Source organism: Fulmarus glacialis, unplaced genomic scaffold (assembly GCF_000690835.1).
Source record: "Fulmarus glacialis isolate BGI_N327 unplaced genomic scaffold, ASM69083v1 scaffold33421, whole genome shotgun sequence".
Classification (NCBI taxonomy): Eukaryota; Metazoa; Chordata; class Aves; order Procellariiformes; family Procellariidae; genus Fulmarus; species Fulmarus glacialis.
The window spans coordinates 1-19,496 of NW_009191428.1; the positions used below are offsets into that span (position 1 = coordinate 1).

The window sequence follows — 19,496 nt, forward strand, 5'->3', positions numbered from 1 at the left end:
TGGCGCTGTCCCCGCCGGCCTCTGCGCCGCGGCGGGCCCGTCGCCGTGCTCCCTGGCTTTTCCTCGCCGGAAGGCAGATCTGAGCGCGGCTGCGTGGTTAGACAGCTTCAGTGAAGCTGGCAAACAGGTGGACATAAATGTCGGGTCGTGACTGATGATTATTCAACGTTGGCACAAGGACTTGGGTATTACTTACCCAGCTACAGCGTGTGTACTTGCCAAAATGGTACCAGCAGGTTCTAGGCTGTTCACTGCTCTCTCTTCCCACTCTGCCTCTCACAGGGTTCATTTTTTTTTTTCCACTGTGTTTTCATGACACTAAAATAACTTCTTTTTTAGCGTCTCCCACGTTTTCTTGGAGACTTTGCAGCCGCAGCAAAGAAGCATTTACTTTTTTAAGCAGTGTTTTCAATTATTTCTAAATTACTGTTTTCAGATGTTGATAGGGTTTATGTAGACTTGTCTCCAGTTTTGACTTCTTTTTTTATAGTGTGTAAAAAATCGGATCACTTAGCACCCTATATTTTGGTGTGGGGAAAAAATAAGAATTTTTGAATGGAGGGATCTGTAAATACATTTTGACTAAGCCTTTGATTTTATCTGTGATTGAGTTTCACAACATCCTGTCTGCTCCTTACAAAATTGAGAAACCTTGGTTTTGAACAAATTGTTGAATATTTTGTGTTTTGTAAGGAATTAGTTGTGTATCATTCAAACTTCCTTTGTGGTTGTTTCCCCCAGTTTTGTAGCCTTTGGCATTCTGAGAATGCTGCTAGAAGATGGGTTAATTTACTAACCAGGAAGCTATAAACATAACAGATGACCAGAAAGCTTTGTATGAAACCTGTAGTGAATTCCTTTACAGCTTTGTAACTTTGAGTAATTCAAGCATTTCTTAGATCAAAAATAGAGATTGTAGGCAACCAGATCATAGAGGTCTGTGGCCAGTTTATATTTGGAGAAATAGTGGTTAGCTCAGGCTGGAAGACGTACATGTTAGATCTCAGCTTTTGTTATCAACAAGAGGCTGTGAAAACAAGATACGTACAAATTACTGATGATAGTAGAAAGAGCTGATTCACATCCTTCTCTTTTCCCAGCCCAGCAACAACAGTTGTTGCTGTAGAGCACAAACCAGCTGAAAATGTACACAAAAATCTCTGCAGACATTTCAAAAATTGGAGAGATCAGCAGTTTTCTTAGGTAAAAGACAAACAAATAATAGAGTGATTTCTACTGGCGTTAGACATGCACACTGCAAGGAAAAATTGATTTTTAGTTGCCTTTTCATGTTAGTATAATGTGTCATGTTTAGTAGTGGATATAAACTACATCAAATCATTGGTAGTCAAATCATGTAGTCAAAATTCATCATTGCTGCATAACAAAAATGTAAATGGTTTTCTTTGGAGCTCTTTCATGTGGAGCTTCAAACTCGTCTTTGAAATCAAGGACAAGTTGGATACGAAAGGACAAGTATAAAGCTTATGCCTGCAGCTATATCACATATGATTTAGCACATCTTGTAAACCCAGGTCATCAATTATGGTTATTAATTTGGCTATGATAATCTCTAAGGGGAACTGGGAACCAGTAGGTGGCACCCGTTCCTTTTAGCATTTAACCATTTGAGGACTGAAGTTCCTGGTTTTCCAGAGTTGTGGCATCCCATGTAGAATCAAAGACTTAAGTCCCAGTTGCTGTGTTCATCACAAACGCCAAACTCTTAAGAAAAGAGTAAAGAACAGGGTAAAAGCAAGAGTAAAGAATCACATTGTCCTAGCAACTTGGAATTCTGTCCACCTTTCTTCATGCAGGTCCAGATCAGTACCATTTTTCACTTCTACCAGTCTGTTTCCTCTGTCTATGTTGCGGATTATCATGGTTCAGTTTCAGTCTTAGTCCTAGTTGCTCTTATGTGGTGCCGTGTCATATCATCTCTAACTCTTTCTCTCCATTTCTGGCCACCCAGGAAGTGCTGAGAGTAGGAGCGGTCCACATGAGGAACAGGCAATACCAAGCACATTAGTAAGCAACACGTTAGCTCACAGTTTATAAAGTGGAGATGAGAATGTTAGAAGATTGCCAAGATCAAAAGATTCCTTCAATTGAACTGATGTGAGTTCAGCTTTATCTGTGTATTGCAGGAAAGCACGGCTGTCGTCTCCAGCTACCAAGAGCTCATGGTTTCTAATAGGGGAATTCTTGTTTTACTTTTTCCTTTTAATCTGGAAGAGTAGTTTTGTCACTGCACTAACCCTCTGCAAGCATTCTACTCCATGCAAGCAATCCTGTGCTCCAGCCAGAGACCTGAAAAGTTGGTCAGCATCATGCTACTGACAACAAAAAGTAGTCAAGTACAGAATGTGATTTGATACCCTTCACAAACTTTCATGAACAATGTAATAATGAGTTTGTCAGTGTTATGAATCATCTTAACCTGAAAATGATAGCTTAGAAGTTTTCTCCACTTTAGAAAATACAAAGATCCCACTTACCAGTGTGAAACATCATTTATATCAGGTGTTTATAAAACTAAGAGTGTAGGCCTCTAAAAACTTATGAAAACCTGAAGGTATTTAAGAAAAATTTGAGGTCTGAGGTGAGATTAGAAGGTGTGACCGCTCAGCCTGAGAACAGTTTTGATCTGTCTTTGTGGAATTAGAACATCGAGTACTGCTACTCCATTGTAGCACAAGGGAGAAAAAGTAAAAAGTACGTAGAAAGATTGTATAGTGATAGTCAAAGTGAGGCCAAGGGACATCGTCTAGATAATTTTTTTGTTAAAAAGCTTTGGGATACTTGTGTTTCACTCCTATTTTCAAGTAGTACATGAAAATACTGACACATTAAGGAAAAAAAAAAAAACCACCCAACATTTGTTCCGTATGATATGTAACATAAAGGGTTTCTTTCCTTATTTTGGCCCCAGAAAATTAGGAACAAGCAGAACATTGCCAAGATCATCACTGTTTTATACTGACCTACAGACTTGCCCCATGCTAGTTTAAAGTTATCCTTGATAAATTAATAAATCTTCATCTAAAAGGTCTTTGCCATTCTCAGGATGTTCCTGTCATTCAACGCCTTTCGGAACATCATCTTGAGGTTGAAGAAGCTGAGTTCTCCCAACAGCATCTTCTATCTAGTCCTACATTTGTTTTTAGGGTGTGTTTAACCTGACCTGGGCCAGATTTTCAGGTGGAAGATTTAAATTTGAATGCCTAAGCAAAATACCATGATTTTGTATTCTGTTATTAATCTGTTGAAGAGAAGAATGCGTTTTTTACAGAGGCAAATACTAAAAGCTTCTGTTGGGGAACATCTGTTTCCAGCCCAGAATATTAGAGTACAATTTTGGAAATTCAGCCTAATATTCATGGTGCTGCTTCAGTTTAGTTCCTGCAGCATTTGTTATTGCTCTTAAGATAATTAAAAGTTTCTTTGAGGTCCATATTGTAATTTTAATGCGGGTAAGCATTAAAGACCTCACAAACATCAATATCCACTCTGGAAATAAATTTGCAGTGGATACTGAAGAAGCTAGAGAAACCTTCTTCTATCAAACATAGAAGTCCACTCAGTACCATGAAACTCGGATGGAAAGGTCATGTCTTTTGTTAAGAGCTCTGCAAGGTGGCTAACGGCCAAAAATTCTTCAAGTTCTGTAACTTTTTTTTAATCTGTTTTGTTTAATCAAGGCCAGTTTCAGCAGAAGGGTAGCCCGGACCTCTGGTATTGCGCATTCCTTCTTGCTTGAGATTCGCATTTAGGGCATGAACCTTTTTCTCATCCTGCATATATTTTGCTGTGGAGATGCTATTACGAGAGACAGGTGGACTATTGCTCCTTAAAAAGAAATTAAAGGTACTTAGAAACAGATAATAAAATTCTGAGGAAATTCACCTCCTTGGGGAGACCTGTGTGATAACTGGGGGGGTGGCGGGGTGTGGGTGGGGAGTGTGCAGGTGTGTTAGGATTGCCTCCGACGAAGGTGACTTCTGGGGATTGCTTTGCAACTCATGGGTCTGGTTCTAGTCCTGCGCTGTGAACATGCTGACGTTTTCCCTGTTCCAAACCAGAGGTGATGGTGAAAGTAAGCCTAGGTGGTTCTTTATAGAGGAGATTTTTGTTAATCCTTAAAACTTAAATGATCTGTAATACAGCAATCTTCACTGAATATATTACGAACCAGTGATTAACAACAGTAACAAAAAATACTGTTCCGATAACATTGCCACTAAAGTATTAATGCCATAGGGGAAAAAAACCACATTTGGCTAACCTGGAATAAATTCTGCAAAGTTCAATGAATATAAAAGGAAATTAGCAAACTTGACTTATTCAAAAATAGAAGGAAAAACATGAAATTTTTTTTTAATTTGGTTTTAAATTACATATATGTTGTTGTGTTTAAAAACAAAGTTTCAAAAATGTTAATCGTTCCAGTCCCTAACAAAGGGAAAGAAATTACTCATTGCAATATGTAGAGCTCAGTCAGAATCCCCCTTGTGTTTTGTAATAAGAAAACCAAATTGCCTGAGCAGTGCGCACTTCATTTAGCTTTTCTGCAATTAAAAAATAATTGAAAAGCTGTTTTATTGCAGCAAGGCAGAGAGACTGTAAATGCTTTGAATGCAAAGCATTTACGTGGTAATGTAAAGAATCTGTCAAGAGTACAAAGATAATTCTGGAAAATAAAGTATGTTATTTTTCTTATTTACATAACTCAATCTACAGGCCAACTCACTACTGGAAAACATATCATATAGGAAAAATTATAAAACAATATTTTAAATTTCAGTTTTCTGAAATGGAATGCATCTGAAGCTGGGCCGTTTTGTTTTTCAGCTTATTATGACACTTAGCTGCATCCCTAATAAAGAACCCATTCCTGAAAGCAGCACAGCTAATTACATTTTATTGTTTAAGAGTGCAACTGGGATTAAGGGCGCTCTCGCAAGACGATCGGTCTGTGTTCGTTCGCCCAGTGAATCTATGTAAATGGACCTATGTTCATGTTGAAGCTATGTAAATGTTGTTAAAATTTGCTGTATATGTAGTCCAGCAAAAAATTGTAGCTTAATTTGCCAAACTCCAATCCCTGGAGAAAGGAACACTAAAATGAGACTGTTTCACTGGTGTTTCTAATATCCAGAGATTTGCAACCATATTCCTGGTGTGGTTTTCATGTTATTTTTAGTTCAGGATGAAGCCTGGTTATTTTTCTGTAGTGTCCTGTGGCTTCCTCTTCAAGAACATTTTTCCCTTCCACCATCCCCATCCCAAAATACTTAGAAATTCAGTTATGTTTTAAGGTTGGAGGAAGCACTCTAAAAACGTCATGTTCATATACTGTAGGAACTTTGTCCTTCAGTGATAGTAGGTATTTCCTCACATATTTGTACACTGTATTATATTTGGCATACGTTTGTGAACTGTGTTTGGAGTTGAGGTATGCTTTTGAGTAATGTTTTATAAAAGGCTGATAAACATGCAGTCAGAGTTAACATTTCAGTATTTCTTTTGTCTTATTTAATACAACTGAGATGTTGAAACATATGTTACTTTCCTTAACTGTTATGGATTGCTTTAATCAGAAAGAATCTGATACACTACACTATGAAGAACATGGTTGTACTAGCTTTTGAAGATTTCTTTTTTTCTTAAAGCTGCCTTTGCTTATTTTTTTAAATAATTTTTTCTTTTAAGATAACTAAGCAAATTTCTAAGTTACGAAAATGGAAGCTGTTTTTTTTTTTCTGAAACAACAGACGAGCATAGTCAAATATTCCTAAATATTTGACTAGTCAAACAATTCCTAAATGAATATCCATTTAAATTCATTAATGAATTTAACACCCTTTTTTAGGCTATTTTTTAGGATTTTTTACAGTATCTATTGGACTTCTGTGTGTCAGTATCAAACATTCATAATTTTTCTCAAATTTACCAGTTTAGAAGAAGATGCATAAATAGAATTTATGGTGTCAAGCTTGACCTTTCTCTTCTGCAACATAATCTGAAAGTACCTTTTCATCAAAGCAATGTCTATTTTTTCAAGGAAAGATACCAGTTATTTCCTGTTTCTGAGGTTAGTTACATATTTAAGGAAGAAATTAAAAACTGGTTAAAAACCTAGAGAAATCCAGTTACGTCTTTCTGTCATTTTAGAACTGGTTATGATAACGGAGGCGTTTCTTCGAGAAAGCCCAAAGAAGATTGAAAAAGCTGGGTTTTGTTAAAGATGTGCCTTCTTCAGCCATGCTGAACAGGCTGTTGACTACAGCTGTGCAGAACTGCAATTGGGAATGAGACGTGAGCACCAGTATTTTAGTTCACTCTGATCTGCCTGACTAAAATCTTAAAAGTAAGCGTGCAAGCGGTTCTCCATAGCTGAGCTGCTCATACTGATCTTCTCTGAAAGTGTTAGTGATGATCAATGTCCGTAAAGTTACATCGCTTTAACTACATAAAGCTATCCAGTTAACCCTATGTGTGCTTAAACTGCATTAACTCTGTTTGCATCGATTTTGCTGAAGTCAGTCTCTAGTCACAAGTTTCCTTCCTAGGCCTTTAAGGTTAGTGTCAGATGTTTTAGTAGTACAGCTGGAAAAAATAACAAAAAAGCCAGGTGTGGAGAAAATTTCATCCTAGAGGGTCTATTGATTCTGTAATGTTCTCATGGTATAGCAACTGTCATCTTCATTTTGTCCAGTTAGCCTATGGCAGTGCACACGCAAGTCTTTTGCAGTAAGGTGGTTTGTAGGTCTCACAAGCCCCTGAGTGAACTCACACTGGCTGGATAAGCACAAAGGGCTTTTCCTTCATGCAGTTGAGACTCCAATAGAAATAAGTTATATTAAGAATAGGGCTCTCATCTAGCTCTAGAAGACAGGCAGACGTGAATGTGTGTGTGTGTCTGTGTGTGAAAAGTCCTTCAAGATGGCTGCTCTTTTGTGATACGGCTGATTTTCTTTTCCTGGTGGAAGTAACATAAAAGAAATAGGATTCTTAAATGTTTGGTGGCGGTATGCTGAAATACTGAATTAAACATCATTCTCACAGCTGCAGAAGATTTGGTTGTGTCTGCCAGAAGTGTGGAGCAGAAGACCCATTCTTATGGGTAACTCTACTATTTGTGTATTCATTTGTAGCAGTCTTCTTATATATCTGCAGTAGAATTTCTGTATCGTTGATTTTGCCTGGAGGATTGGTCTGATATGTTTTAATTGTCTAAAATTCATGTGAGCTGTCAGTGAAAATTTTTCAGTACCTCTTAACTGCAGATTTTTTGATTGGTGTTTGGTTGGGACCCTCCACTTGAAAAGATCGTTCTTTACTCTTCTCAGAAAGGTTTTTGACCCTGGTCAAAAAATGTTCTGTTGTAGGAAAATTTAAGAGCATAATAAATCCTGGGGTATGTAGGATATCCTTCATCTAACCTTTAAGACACCCATTGTGTTCAAGAATAATCTTCTTTTGTTTGTGCTTGTCCAGCGCTTGTGTGAATAAGCCTATTAAAAAAACTTGAGTTTTTCTGTGCTACATCAAGCCAGAGATTTGACATATGTAAATTACCACCTATAAGAATATCTGTTCATGATTTCCCTGTAGAAAGAAATGAAGCAAGACACTGCCTTTAATTATAGTTGCAATTTCTTTTTCACTGTATTAAATGCTGTAGCGGTGGTCTTCTGTTAATTATGTCCTTTCTTCCATCTCTCTCACTTTAATTTTAGACCTATCAAACTGTTGGTTAATTGAGTCAATTTTTTAATTCATTACCTCTGACTTGTGTACTGTCATACACAGTATTTTCTTTTCTAATCCAAATGAGTTTGTTGGGTTTTTTTCTTGAGCTGGACCAAGAAACACTGGTTAGTGGTAGGAACATTCCTTAGACACCATTCAACTTACTTGGATGTTTTTCTGGATATTGGACTTTTGAGTCAGTTTGCCAGTGAAATTTTGCTTCTCAAATTCTCCAATAACAAATCTGGTAAATAGCAAGGCAAAGTTAACTTTGGACACAAGGAATCCCTCCTTGTTGGAAAAAGCTTTTTGTTCTTTCCTGGTAGTTTGTCTAATGCTGCATTTTTTACTGTTACAGCATTTCAGAAAGCTGTGCGCATAGATTTCTCTTCTGGCAGTGCACAGCCGTGCACTCATTAAATTGGAAAGAGAGATCGTTTCTATGACTGTTGTACTCTGAGCGTGGCAGCTAATGTGAAGGCCGAGGGGAGTGGGATTAGCTGAGGACAGGTTGGACAAAACAAGTAGCTGGACTGGAGGATGGGCAGCAGGGGGAAGCTGACCTGCAGGCAAGCCCCCTTCTGCAAGTGCCCTTGTTTGAGCTGAAGGGGTTGCTGCGATCAACTGCTGCTGCTGCTCCTCGGCTCTCTGCTAGAAGTTATTTCCCCCTCAGGTCTGCTAGATGAGCCTTTTGTAAGACTGCTATTTAACCGTCCTGTTCACAGTTAGTATAATAGCCTTTTGTTAGCCTTTCTCATTTAACTCAAGTCAAGGAGTGACCACCCATGCAGGTGAGTCAATAAATCTGAAGGGGGTTGATGACAAGCAGTTCCCCATGGTCTGGGTGAAATAAGCTCTAGTAGGCACAGCGGAAACCAGCAGATGTATTGGAGAAGTAATGGTCTAGTGTCTTACCACCGTTCAGTACCAACTTCCAACTCTTTGGCTGTATCTGTGTGTGAAAACTACATTATCAATATGCTAAATATATTGGTGTTTGTTCAGTAATGGAAAATGAATTGAAACATCTGGACTACTTACCAATATGGAAGACCAATGCAACAGGAAAAAACATTTACTGTTTTTCCTTGAAAGGAGGAAAAAGGTAGGATAGGAGGGTAAAGCATGTCTTCTAAAAGAAGGAAGTGATAAAAGAAATTAATTTTCTTTCCAAAAAATAAAAATAAAAAATCCCAAAATACCCAGTAGACGGGCCATGATCCAATAACCTTTAACAAGATACTGGCGCATTTCTTCAGTGTTGGGAAGGCAGTTTGGGTTTTTTGCATCTGTAGGACACAAAATGATAACTAAGTACATCCTTGCATAGTTTATTATCTGTGTTAATCTGAAGCCTATAAAAATCGGTAGTGTATCTGTATGTTTTGTAAGGGAAATCCTTGTGTCAACTGTAGCGTCAAGGGGGGGAAGCAATTTTTCTGGATGGATTAAAAACCTATTGAAAATGAAGATTACATTAAGGAAAGACTAATAAGAATTGAATAGCTACTTTGGATTTATGCAATTGTGCTAAGCGTAGGGGAACATTTAATAAACGCTTGCTTTCTTTTTCTTTTTTTTCTTCTAATTCTTACTATTTTGTGATTTTTCAGAAATCCTGCCAGAAACCTGTGGACAAATACATTGAGTATGACCCTGTTATCATCTTGATTAATGCTATTTTATGTAAAGCACAAGCATACAGACACATTCTTTTCAATACAAAGATAAATGTAAGTTGCTACGCCCCTATCCTGTGACTTTTTTTTTTTTTTGTTAAAGATATATTTAGGTTTGGTAAGTTGATTGCAGTAGTTGTAAAATTTTAGGAACTGTTTTTCTGCCCTTCCACAGGTTCCATCAAGCTGAATCAGTTTTGTTCTTGAGCAGGTTAAGGGTCTAATATCATGAATAGAACACATGAAACCTCAAACTCCATGTGTTGCTAAGAAAGTTAGTATCTCCTCAGTAGCAATATCACAATACCAGCAAATAACAGCAGTAAGCCTACATGTTAAAGAGAGTCCTAACTGGACTCAGTGGAAGAGAAAGGTCTAACTTCAAGTTCATTTCCAACCTAAATTTCTGTTGGAAACAGTTCTTTTTGAAAGGAGCTATAGCAGTGTAACATACATTATTAACAATACTATGCCAATTAAAACTACTGTACTAATTTCTCATGAGTTTCCTCCTGAGTAATTAACCATGTCCTTAAAACTATAGCAAAAGATAGTGGCTTTTACATGAAGCGTTGTTGATGCAGTTACCTAGTCAACTTAGTTGTGCTGGCCCGGCTGGAGTGTAGAGGTGTAGCTTTTCTGACAGAATTGCGTATTTTTACTTTAAGGACTAATTTCGCAGGAGAGGGAAGCTAATCTAGAACAAACTATCCAAGCATAAGTGTACGCTGTGTTCATGTTGGTACCTCTTGGCCAGTCCAGTGTTAAGCCATGTAGATAGATACACTCACCTCGTCTCTCAAGCATGAATCTGACTAAAGGTTTTTAATGAATTCAATGCTTCTGAAGACTGGTAATGATGTTTCCCATGAGGCTTCTGGAAGAACTATTCCATCTGTGGAAATTTCGTCTATTCAGATAAATTGAGTTGAATTTTAAACTGGCTTAGCGTGTGCATGTGTGTGCAATTGGCATAACTAGTCTCTAATGGAAAAAGTAGAATCCACGCACATAAATTGCATTGGTTTATTTAAATCTGTATAGAATCAGAATTCATCCCTATGCATACTGGCTTACAGACTGTTTAATGTGGAAACATGCTAACTATGGACCCTCATGACATCATTTTTGTAGTCACTTCAGAGGATACTTTTAAGTTTTGTTTCGTTACATTGCTCCATTTATTTTTGGTTCTTCACCCTTATCTGAACTGAGATATGTTTTTGGTATAACTACCAGTTTGTTCTAATGGAGCTTGTCACAGGGAAAAACAAAAACAAGGCTATTTAAACCAGTTCACTGAAGGGAGTAGTTGCCCTGAAACTAGGGATTTTGATAGTATAGTTCTGCTAGCTATGGCACAATTTTGGTTTTATATTCCTAACTGAAACACCCCTCCCAATTAAAAAAAGGTATAAAGCAGGCTTTACAAACTACAGTTATATGCTTTCTTCTGTATGGAACTGTTCATGCCGTTTCCTACCTTCTCCAATTGGTTTATCATGTCAATTTATGTTAAAAGGATGATGTGCTAAACTAGTGGCTCAGCAGAAGTAACCTGCTTATATTTCTAAACAAAAATAATAAACCTACAGAGCTTGTTTGTGTGGAGATGTAGAAATGTATTTTAAATACCAATTTAATACTAATACTTTAATTTGTGCTGATTTAATACTAATGCTTTTATTATTCTTTCATTTACCAGATTCATGGGAAGCTCTGCATATTTTGTTTGCTCTGTGAGGCTTATCTCAGGTGGTTGCAACTACAGGATTCAAGCCAAAACATAGATCCTGATGACTTAATCAGATATGCCAAGGAATGGGATTTTTATAGAATGTTTGGTATAGCTTCTTTAGGTAAGATTGATGATTAGTTTATGTAACTATTTACTCTTTAGGCATTGAATAACTTCATGAATCTTTCATCAAGCCTGTATTGCAAAAATTAATACAGAATGGATGTCATGTCCTATGCAGTATGGTTAAACGATTATACACATACTCTCTCATTTGCCTTCATTTAATGCAAATGCATATTTCGATCCTGAAGTTCAGACTGATATAATAAGCATCAGATACCAAAACACTGAAAAGTGCTAATATTCAGAAATCTTCATCTGAATCCATTTACATAGTTTTGAAGACCAATGTAGAGCTCACCCTTATTCCATATTTCATGTTGACTCCAATGTTTATTATTCATTAAGGCGATGCAGCATTAAGGATGATCCTTACAGAAGTAAACAATAATCGGGAAAAGCTGTATCTGGTTTTTTTTTTACACGAATGCACAAAGATACAGAGCAGTGTCATCACTGGTAAAGAGTAAATACTTATGTGCTGCAAGACTAAATTTGAAGGCAGGGGAGGGGTTTTGTTTTATTTTGGTTAATACTTTTATTCTCTTTTTTTTTTTGGTGATAGAGTTTAAATCAAGCCCGCAGACTAAAACTAGTATTTCCCTTAGACATTCAAAGTTTAACTTCAGTCATTTATTGTCTATTGTTGCTCTAAGTAGGCTTTCATAACAGGTCAGTAAAAATGTTGGAACTCATTTTTCAGTAGTAATTCATCTATTACAGTTATCGTGAGAGTTGCTTTAATCTGCATTAATACCAGTGTTATGCAGGGATGCGGTGTCAAAAAAGGTCTAACAGCTCAGTGATATTTTCACCTTAGTGTTCTTTCTCATGCTGGATGGAAAGGGTTCATTGCTGGTGACCTTTTCAAAAAAGACAAGTACTGATTTTGTTTTACAGGCTAACAGGCAGTTGAAAAAAACCCTCTCCTTTTGTTAAAAAGGAAGAGTAAAGGAAGTTCATATGCTAAACTTCCTGTGCTGTATGGTGTCAGAAATTACGAGTAGGACAATCCTACAGACAGAATTCTGTGAGAGAATTATTTTGAATGTCATGAACAAACACAGGAGATGGAGGACATGTTAATGTTTGCATATGTCTTAAATAGCAGTGGCTCAGTTGCATTTGGGACTCATGATTTCACTGAAATTCATTGAATTCACTGAAAAAAGGACTTGATTTTGGCACTTCATTCTCTCTTTCCAACTCCTCTTATTTCCTTTTAGAACAAACTTCATTTTTGGTTGGCATTTTTATTACCTTATGGTGGATGAGGCCTGAGATGCTGAAAACAAAGTCTGACTTCATTTTACTTTTCAAAGCACTGCTGTTGTCCAGCTATGGAAAACTTCTGCTAATTCCAGCTGTTATTTGGGAACATGACTACACGCCTTTGTGTCTTGCGTTTATAAAAGTGTTTGTCTTGATATCAAACTCTCAGGCAATTAGAGGTATGTTTTTGATTTTTTATTACTACACTATTTGTATAGAACGTGTGTGAGAGAATGCAGCTGTTACGAAGTCATTATTATTGCTGTTATTTTTTTTTCATTTGTATCAGATATGTGACTGAAATAGCTCTAGCTTAAAACTGTGTTATTTAGACTTTTATAGAAAGTGAATGAAACAAAACACTTTATTAAAAAAAGAAAAATCACCTCTTATCTCACCATCATCTCTTTGTATATGCTATATTATATCTATCAGATTCATCAGTTAGGATTTGAGACAACTCATCGTGTATCATTGAAACATAAAGTAGAATTCTTTGTGTGTCTGTAAGATGAAAATTTCATATTAATTCTATGCATGGCTTTGGAATGCAGACTTTAACAGATTTGTGTGATTTCTTATACATACAAATTAATATGAATTCTCACATGGTTCCTATGATCTTCTTAAATGGTGATAAATTTGTTCTGTTTTCTTTTGCAGTTACATTGAACTTGAACCGAATGCTCCCTTGGTTGGCCATCATCTTTGGATTAATTTTGGAAAATGGTGTGGTCTGCTTGTTCCAGAAAATGGGATGGGATGTTTGAAACGTCAGCCCAGATCTGAAGAAATACCAACAACAGGATGATAATTTTCTAAGAATGATCTCTGCCAGCAAGCTCCAAAGACACTATTTTCATAGTGATAAAGAAGGTTATAAGATAACAAAAACTTGCATAAGTGGTGAGTGTAGTCAGTTTTAGGATGAGTTAAAATGAGAAACTTCAGAAGTTTGACTATTTAATGTGGTGAGCCTTAAAACCTCTGCCTTAGCTTGCTTATTTTCCCATTAAAAATATGATTGTGTCACTATCCTAATAGCTTTATAAATCTGGCTGCATACAGCCAGATGTACAAAAAAAGGTACACTAAAAGAATTCAGCACTGCTACCAATCACTGCATTTTGGCAGAAAAAGGAGGATGAATTGTTCACTTAAGAGGAAAGAAGAGAGTCAGTGAAAAAATGTAAAAGCCAAAATTGATATTTCCGCAAAAACAGATTTTCAAAGAGAGAAGTGAACATGTGCAAACAGATTACTAGAGAAAATGCAAGAGTAAAACTACAGTGGGAAAATGAAGTTGCATTCTGTGGAATGTTTACATAACAATCTAAAATAATAAAATACCTAGTTCTAGAGTAATCTCTAGGAACTATAGCTTTAACTGGCTTGAAATTTTATGTGATCTCATAAATGCTGCTGCTTTGTTCTGAAAGCTGAAAAGAGAGTGAAAGGACTCTGATCCCCAGCATACACGGTTCTTTGGGATGATGCTTCTTCTGCATTTAATATTAAGCCACATCCGCCGCACCCAGCCCTCATCTGGCAGCAGGTTTAGTGGAAGCAAAAAGTGAAGTATGAGGCTGCTCAGCAATAGAGTAGTACTTTTTAAAAAAAAAAAAAAAAGTTTAGGCCTAAATTAGTGAAGAAACATTTATAGTTCTGCACCATTTTCCCCAGCAGGCAAAGAGAGGGCTAGATGGCTCACAAAGGAACTGACAGAATCGGTCTCCGCAAGACAGTAATTTGGACACGAACCTACTTCTTTTGTGCAGACCAGTTTCCATGACATTCCTTCCAATGTTAAATTCTCCTGCTTCAGTTCTGGAAGGCTGTACTATCTGCAGGTACTACTTCCATTCTTCATTTTCCTCAGATGCAGGCTTCTATCTGTGTTTTGCAAAATGCATCAAATAATGTTTTGCAACATCTTCAAATTAATTCCAAACAGGTTTAGAGTAAGTCTAGATTATGACCACAGAAGACATCAGACATGTTTGTCTGATGCAATTGCCCATGCCACGGTAAGTTTTTCGGTCAGAAAAGCAAATGGTTGCTGATTGTGTTTTAATAGGTCAGAGGCTGGCACCACTCATGTGCCATTTGTGTTACATTTGACATCTTTCTGAGCATGTGATGGTATGGCTGGAGAAGGCAAAAAAAGCCCAAACCGCAACCTCTTTTAAGAACATGAGACAGTTTAACACTGCAACTGCCCCAGCAAGCACATAGTTGTGAAGGAGTATGAGGGATCCACCTTGCTACTGGTGTGAATCAGTGGCCAGACAATTGAGTGTAGGGGTGCAGTTGCTCACTGGCTGAGCAGTCAGCTTTGCAACACAGTAAGTACCTAGATCATGCTTTGCTTTACATAATTAGATTTGGGGAGGTACTCCACCCCCAAAAGCTTTTTTAAAAACAGTATGTTGCCAAAGGTGCTTTGAGTAGTGCTCATCTTCCTCCCACAACACCAACACACAGCGTTGCAACAGAGGCTGCAGGGTGGAGAGGGTGCAAAGGGACTTTTAGAAGAGCTTCAGGGATGCTGGTCTGGCCTGCTTTCATTTTCCTCCTTCACCTTCTTCCTTGAGTTTAAGAGGGAAAGAAGCTGCAGCAGAGAGGATGACAGAAGAATATGCACTAGGAAAATGCTGGTGCCTGCTGAGCCAAACCCTGTTTGTTATTGTAGCTGTCATCTGGCTTTTACCCAGCTTTCTGTTCATCTTAGTACAACCTTAGCATTGCAGCTGATAAAGTTTCTCACCACTCTGTATGTCCCTCATCAGGAAATGTACATTCTTTCTACCGCCAAGTTTGTTTTTCTAATGATGTAACAACAGTGCTTTGATTTGTTCCTCTCAGGTTAGATTTTTTTTTTTTTTTAATTCATCTTATGTGTCATGGTTACATACAAAAGATTTTTTTTTTCAGAAATTTCTCCCTTGTCTGCTGTGGCACTGGTTTCAGTCTAAAGGCTGAGTGTGACTCATGCAAGGGGAAGATTTTACATTACATGTAATGTAAATATTACCTAGTCAGCAGCAAAATTGTAAATACAATGTATATAAATTTTGTTTGGGGACAGTTTTCTTAAATTAAAGTTTATTTTGAATTAAAAAAAATTGATTTCAGGACATTTTTTGAGTTTTATTCAGAAGACCTAGAATGGACATGAACACATTCCGAAGGAAGAAATGCTTATCTATTGTGTCACATATGCCAATAACATATCAGTTATGCACTCTGTAGTGCTATCAGGAACCACCACTGTCCTCATGCAACTTTGAGGATGGAGAAGAAAATTAAGAGCTACAGAGCTGTGGAACGAAAGCAGATGTTGTACAAGTTTTCAGTCTTCGGAGGCATCATTATTGTCTAGTAATGTAGGACATTCTGCCTCGTGTGGTTTTGTGGCTACTCGTTTACCAGAACTAACATGACAAATACACTAATATTTCATAAATCTAGGGGGAACTTGAGGATGCCTTCTGGGCGGGGGGGGGCAGGTGCGTGTGCATTTTTGATGCCTTTGGAAAAGGATTCCATATGGTGCTTGAGAGAACCTAGCCTATTTTAAGGTCCTGCCTGTTTAAAACAGTCATCTCTCTCTCACTTTTATTCCTTTTTGTCTTTTGAGGTCGTCTTCTTTCATAAACTCTTTGTGATGAAATAGTCATCTGTGAAGATGTATGACAAATAGCCTGCCCTTTCTATGTATCTTCAGTCGCTTCCTTAACTTATGGAAAAGGATTGACTTGGGTTAAAAATACAACAGCCTGCAAATGAACCCATGTAAACTCTGAGTTTTGCTTGGAGTCGTCAAAAGAGTTATCATGGCCTATGGGAAATTCGTGGGCCTATGGAGCAAATTCAAGAATTTTGGCAGATGAAATGCACAGAAAAGCCAGTGATGTTATTCAGACTTGGGTTGAGCAATGGTTTAGTGATTGTGCAGTGGGAGCTGGGAACTTTAACTGGGTCCATAGGTCAGGTAACATATATTTAGAAATTACTCTATACAAAATTGGAGAATTAGAGTATAAGCTAGGAAGAGTTAAAAGAATGTAGGTGTCAGGCAGACTTCTACAAAATTAAGAATTGGGAAGACTATAAAAACTAAGGGGATAGAATCTCAAGAAAAATTAGTATGTAAGAAAAGATGCAGTATAGATGAGTATATGATTAAGCAAATATATGAACGTCCTACTCCTAAATTTTCAAAGGATGAACATGAAGGAAGAATATTATTTATTGTAGATTTTTTTGTAATAGTCTAAGTGATAACATGAAATGGCAAAGGATGTCTTCCAAACAGTAAAGTCTATGGGTTTCCCTAGAAAAGTTACCGATAACCTCGTTACTTCAGTGGTTTGCACTCCATCCTTGAAAATACACTTTTATGAGCAGAATTACCAATTGTACAGAGATAGAATTAATCACTGTGAATAGGAAGAGCTGTGCAACAGCAGACCTTCTCCCTTCATTCTGCAGTAGTGTGTGTTGCATTAGGTTTTGCTCGCGACCTTGTGCAAGTACAGACAAGCAAGTCCTTTCTTTCACGACAAGTCGTATCTCAGGCATATAAACTGCCATTTGTTAGCCCAGTCTTCATCGAACTGAAATTAAAATAGGACATCTGCACTGGAAAACTATTAGCAGCTGATTTCTCATAAAACAAGAAAGCCATTGTTTTTCAGGAGCTTGCATGCTTTTGCAATCCATCTGCTCTCCCCCAGTTGGGTAGTGTTAAGCACCACAGTGCCATCTGGAGTTGAAAAGTAAAGCACTGTTGTTTCCAAAACTGGAAGGAACATAAAAGCACTATAAGTACATATTCTTTGATCAACTTTTGTTTTAAAAAAAATCACAAATTCAAGCTTTTAAAATTAACACTCATTTTCAGTTTGGAGAAAAGTGAAGTGATGAAACTTCACTCACTTTGAGTGAAGTTAGTGATGAAAAACAGGTCACAAAATACTTGTTTTGGTGACTTGGTATCAAGGTCAATTCAATACATGCACAGTGAAAGCTATAAAATGCAAATTATTTTAGCACGGCATCTCTTTCTTTAAGACCCAAACAGTCCTGCAAGCTGGGATTATTCTGAGTAGCCTCGCTGAGCTGAGAGAAAATCCATGTGGCAAAAGACATAGTGGATGCATTCCTCCACTGCTAAAAATCAATAGGAATTTTGTTGCTGAATTAATTTGAAACCAGGTTACTGCAGTTGGAATTTGCAGGAAGGTGTATATAACAAGATTCCTGTTTTCTCTCTTGCCTCTTATAATGCTGCTCTGACCTTCTTAGTCTTTCCAATAATGCTTACTATATTACTGAGGTAGCTAGAAAGAAGATCTGAACATGAGGAGCTTTGTAAAATCTTTGTCCTAAACATGATCTGCTGTCCTAAATTTGTAAAGCTCTTTTGAGCCCTGTATAAATAAATGGGAGGTCTGCAAAGCAGCTAGGAAATACTGCCAATGATGTTTTAATTACTATTCATTGGGATAATAGATATTATTTGGTTTGGGTTTTTTTTTTTCCCCTGAGTAAAAATGTGGTTTAAATTCCTTTACATAGTAGCATAAGAGTGTAAACTCACACAGTTTGTACATGTGCTGGCTGCTGCAGAAATAAATCCAGACAACCCCCATAATTTTTTATAATCTTTAACTGTAATTCTGAGTACATTTTTATGAAAAAGAACTGTTGTCCATAAGCTGCACAAAAGTGCCCGCCATACCTATCAGAGCAGAGGAGTGGAGACCTGAATTGAGACCTGAATCCTAATCCTGGCTATAAGACCAACTACTTCTGCGACCTTGAGCAAGTCATATATGTGGCTCCATAAAATAATTGGACCTCCTCCATCATAGGATTTAGGGGGAGGATTAATTTGTTCATGTCTGCCTAAAAAGATGAAAAGCGTTAAGTCCTCTCAGCTGCAGTTGTTGGGAGTCAGTCACCACCATGAATGTCAGGTATTGAAACAGACATGCCAGGAGCCAGAGAATGTGAATATTGAAGGTGACATGTTTAAAGAAGTCATCTTTATTATGTTAAGGGAAGCTTTAATTCTGACCCTTGCTGGCATACAGTTCTATAACATACATACCTGAAGACTTTTAGGGGTATATATAGCAAATCATGACTCCCTTATTGTGAATTTTAAGTTACTGCAGCTGCGGTGTGCCAAAATAAATCTGAAATTAGTTAAAAAACATGGAGGGAGCCGGCACATTAACTGATCTTACTTTCAGCTATCTGAAAGGAAAGTTAAGGTATCTTATTTGACAGTTGGAGGCTTTGAGGTAGAAAACGCAGGTAGGTCTTGTGTAAAAATTATTATTTTTTAAAATATTACAAACCATTGGTATCTTTTCAGTAAATGAATCCAGTAACATTGCACAAATTTAAACAAGAAAACAAAATCTCAGCAACACAGAAGCGCTTCTACTCACCTTGCATTCTCTTCTCAGAACTAAGTCACTCTGTAAGCATCCGTGGGTGTTACTTTTATAGTGATTCCCTGCCACACATGCTGTAGCCCATCCGATGCTGTCATACATGCATCACTCCTAAACTTTGATCCCTTCTTTGGTCTCTCAGTTCACTTCCAGTATAAAGCTTTGGTTCTAACCTTCAAAGCCACTGATGTATCATGTCTTGGCTACAGCAGAGATAGTATCTGTCTCTCTCAGTAGGACTACAGCGTTCTTTTGATCACCAGAAATCAAAAGCCAACAAAAGTGTAATAACAACTAGGAAGAAAACATTCTCCATCGAGAGCATCCACTGCATAATAAAGTGCCACATACCAGCACCAGGAAAATGGCTCGGACTTTGCAGGATAGGGAGCAAAAGTGAATGTATCACTTTGAGCATACTCCTTATCAATTTTTTCGACATCAGGAATCTCTCTTTCC

The 19,496-nt window shown here is 37.4% G+C and overlaps 1 protein-coding gene across 1 annotated transcript; it reads left to right on the top strand.

Annotated features, from left to right (window-relative positions):
* Positions 1–6,478: 6,478 nt before the first annotated feature.
* On the top strand, positions 6,479–13,449 carry ARV1 (ARV1 homolog (S. cerevisiae); the record flags this gene model as incomplete). The annotated part of the gene is made up of 5 exons (XM_009586698.1): positions 6,479–6,498; positions 9,369–9,488; positions 11,140–11,293; positions 12,522–12,746; positions 13,231–13,449. Coding segments are annotated over 5 exons (626 nt in total), but the record flags the coding sequence as incomplete, so codon positions are not given.
* Positions 13,450–19,496: the final 6,047 nt, after the last annotated feature.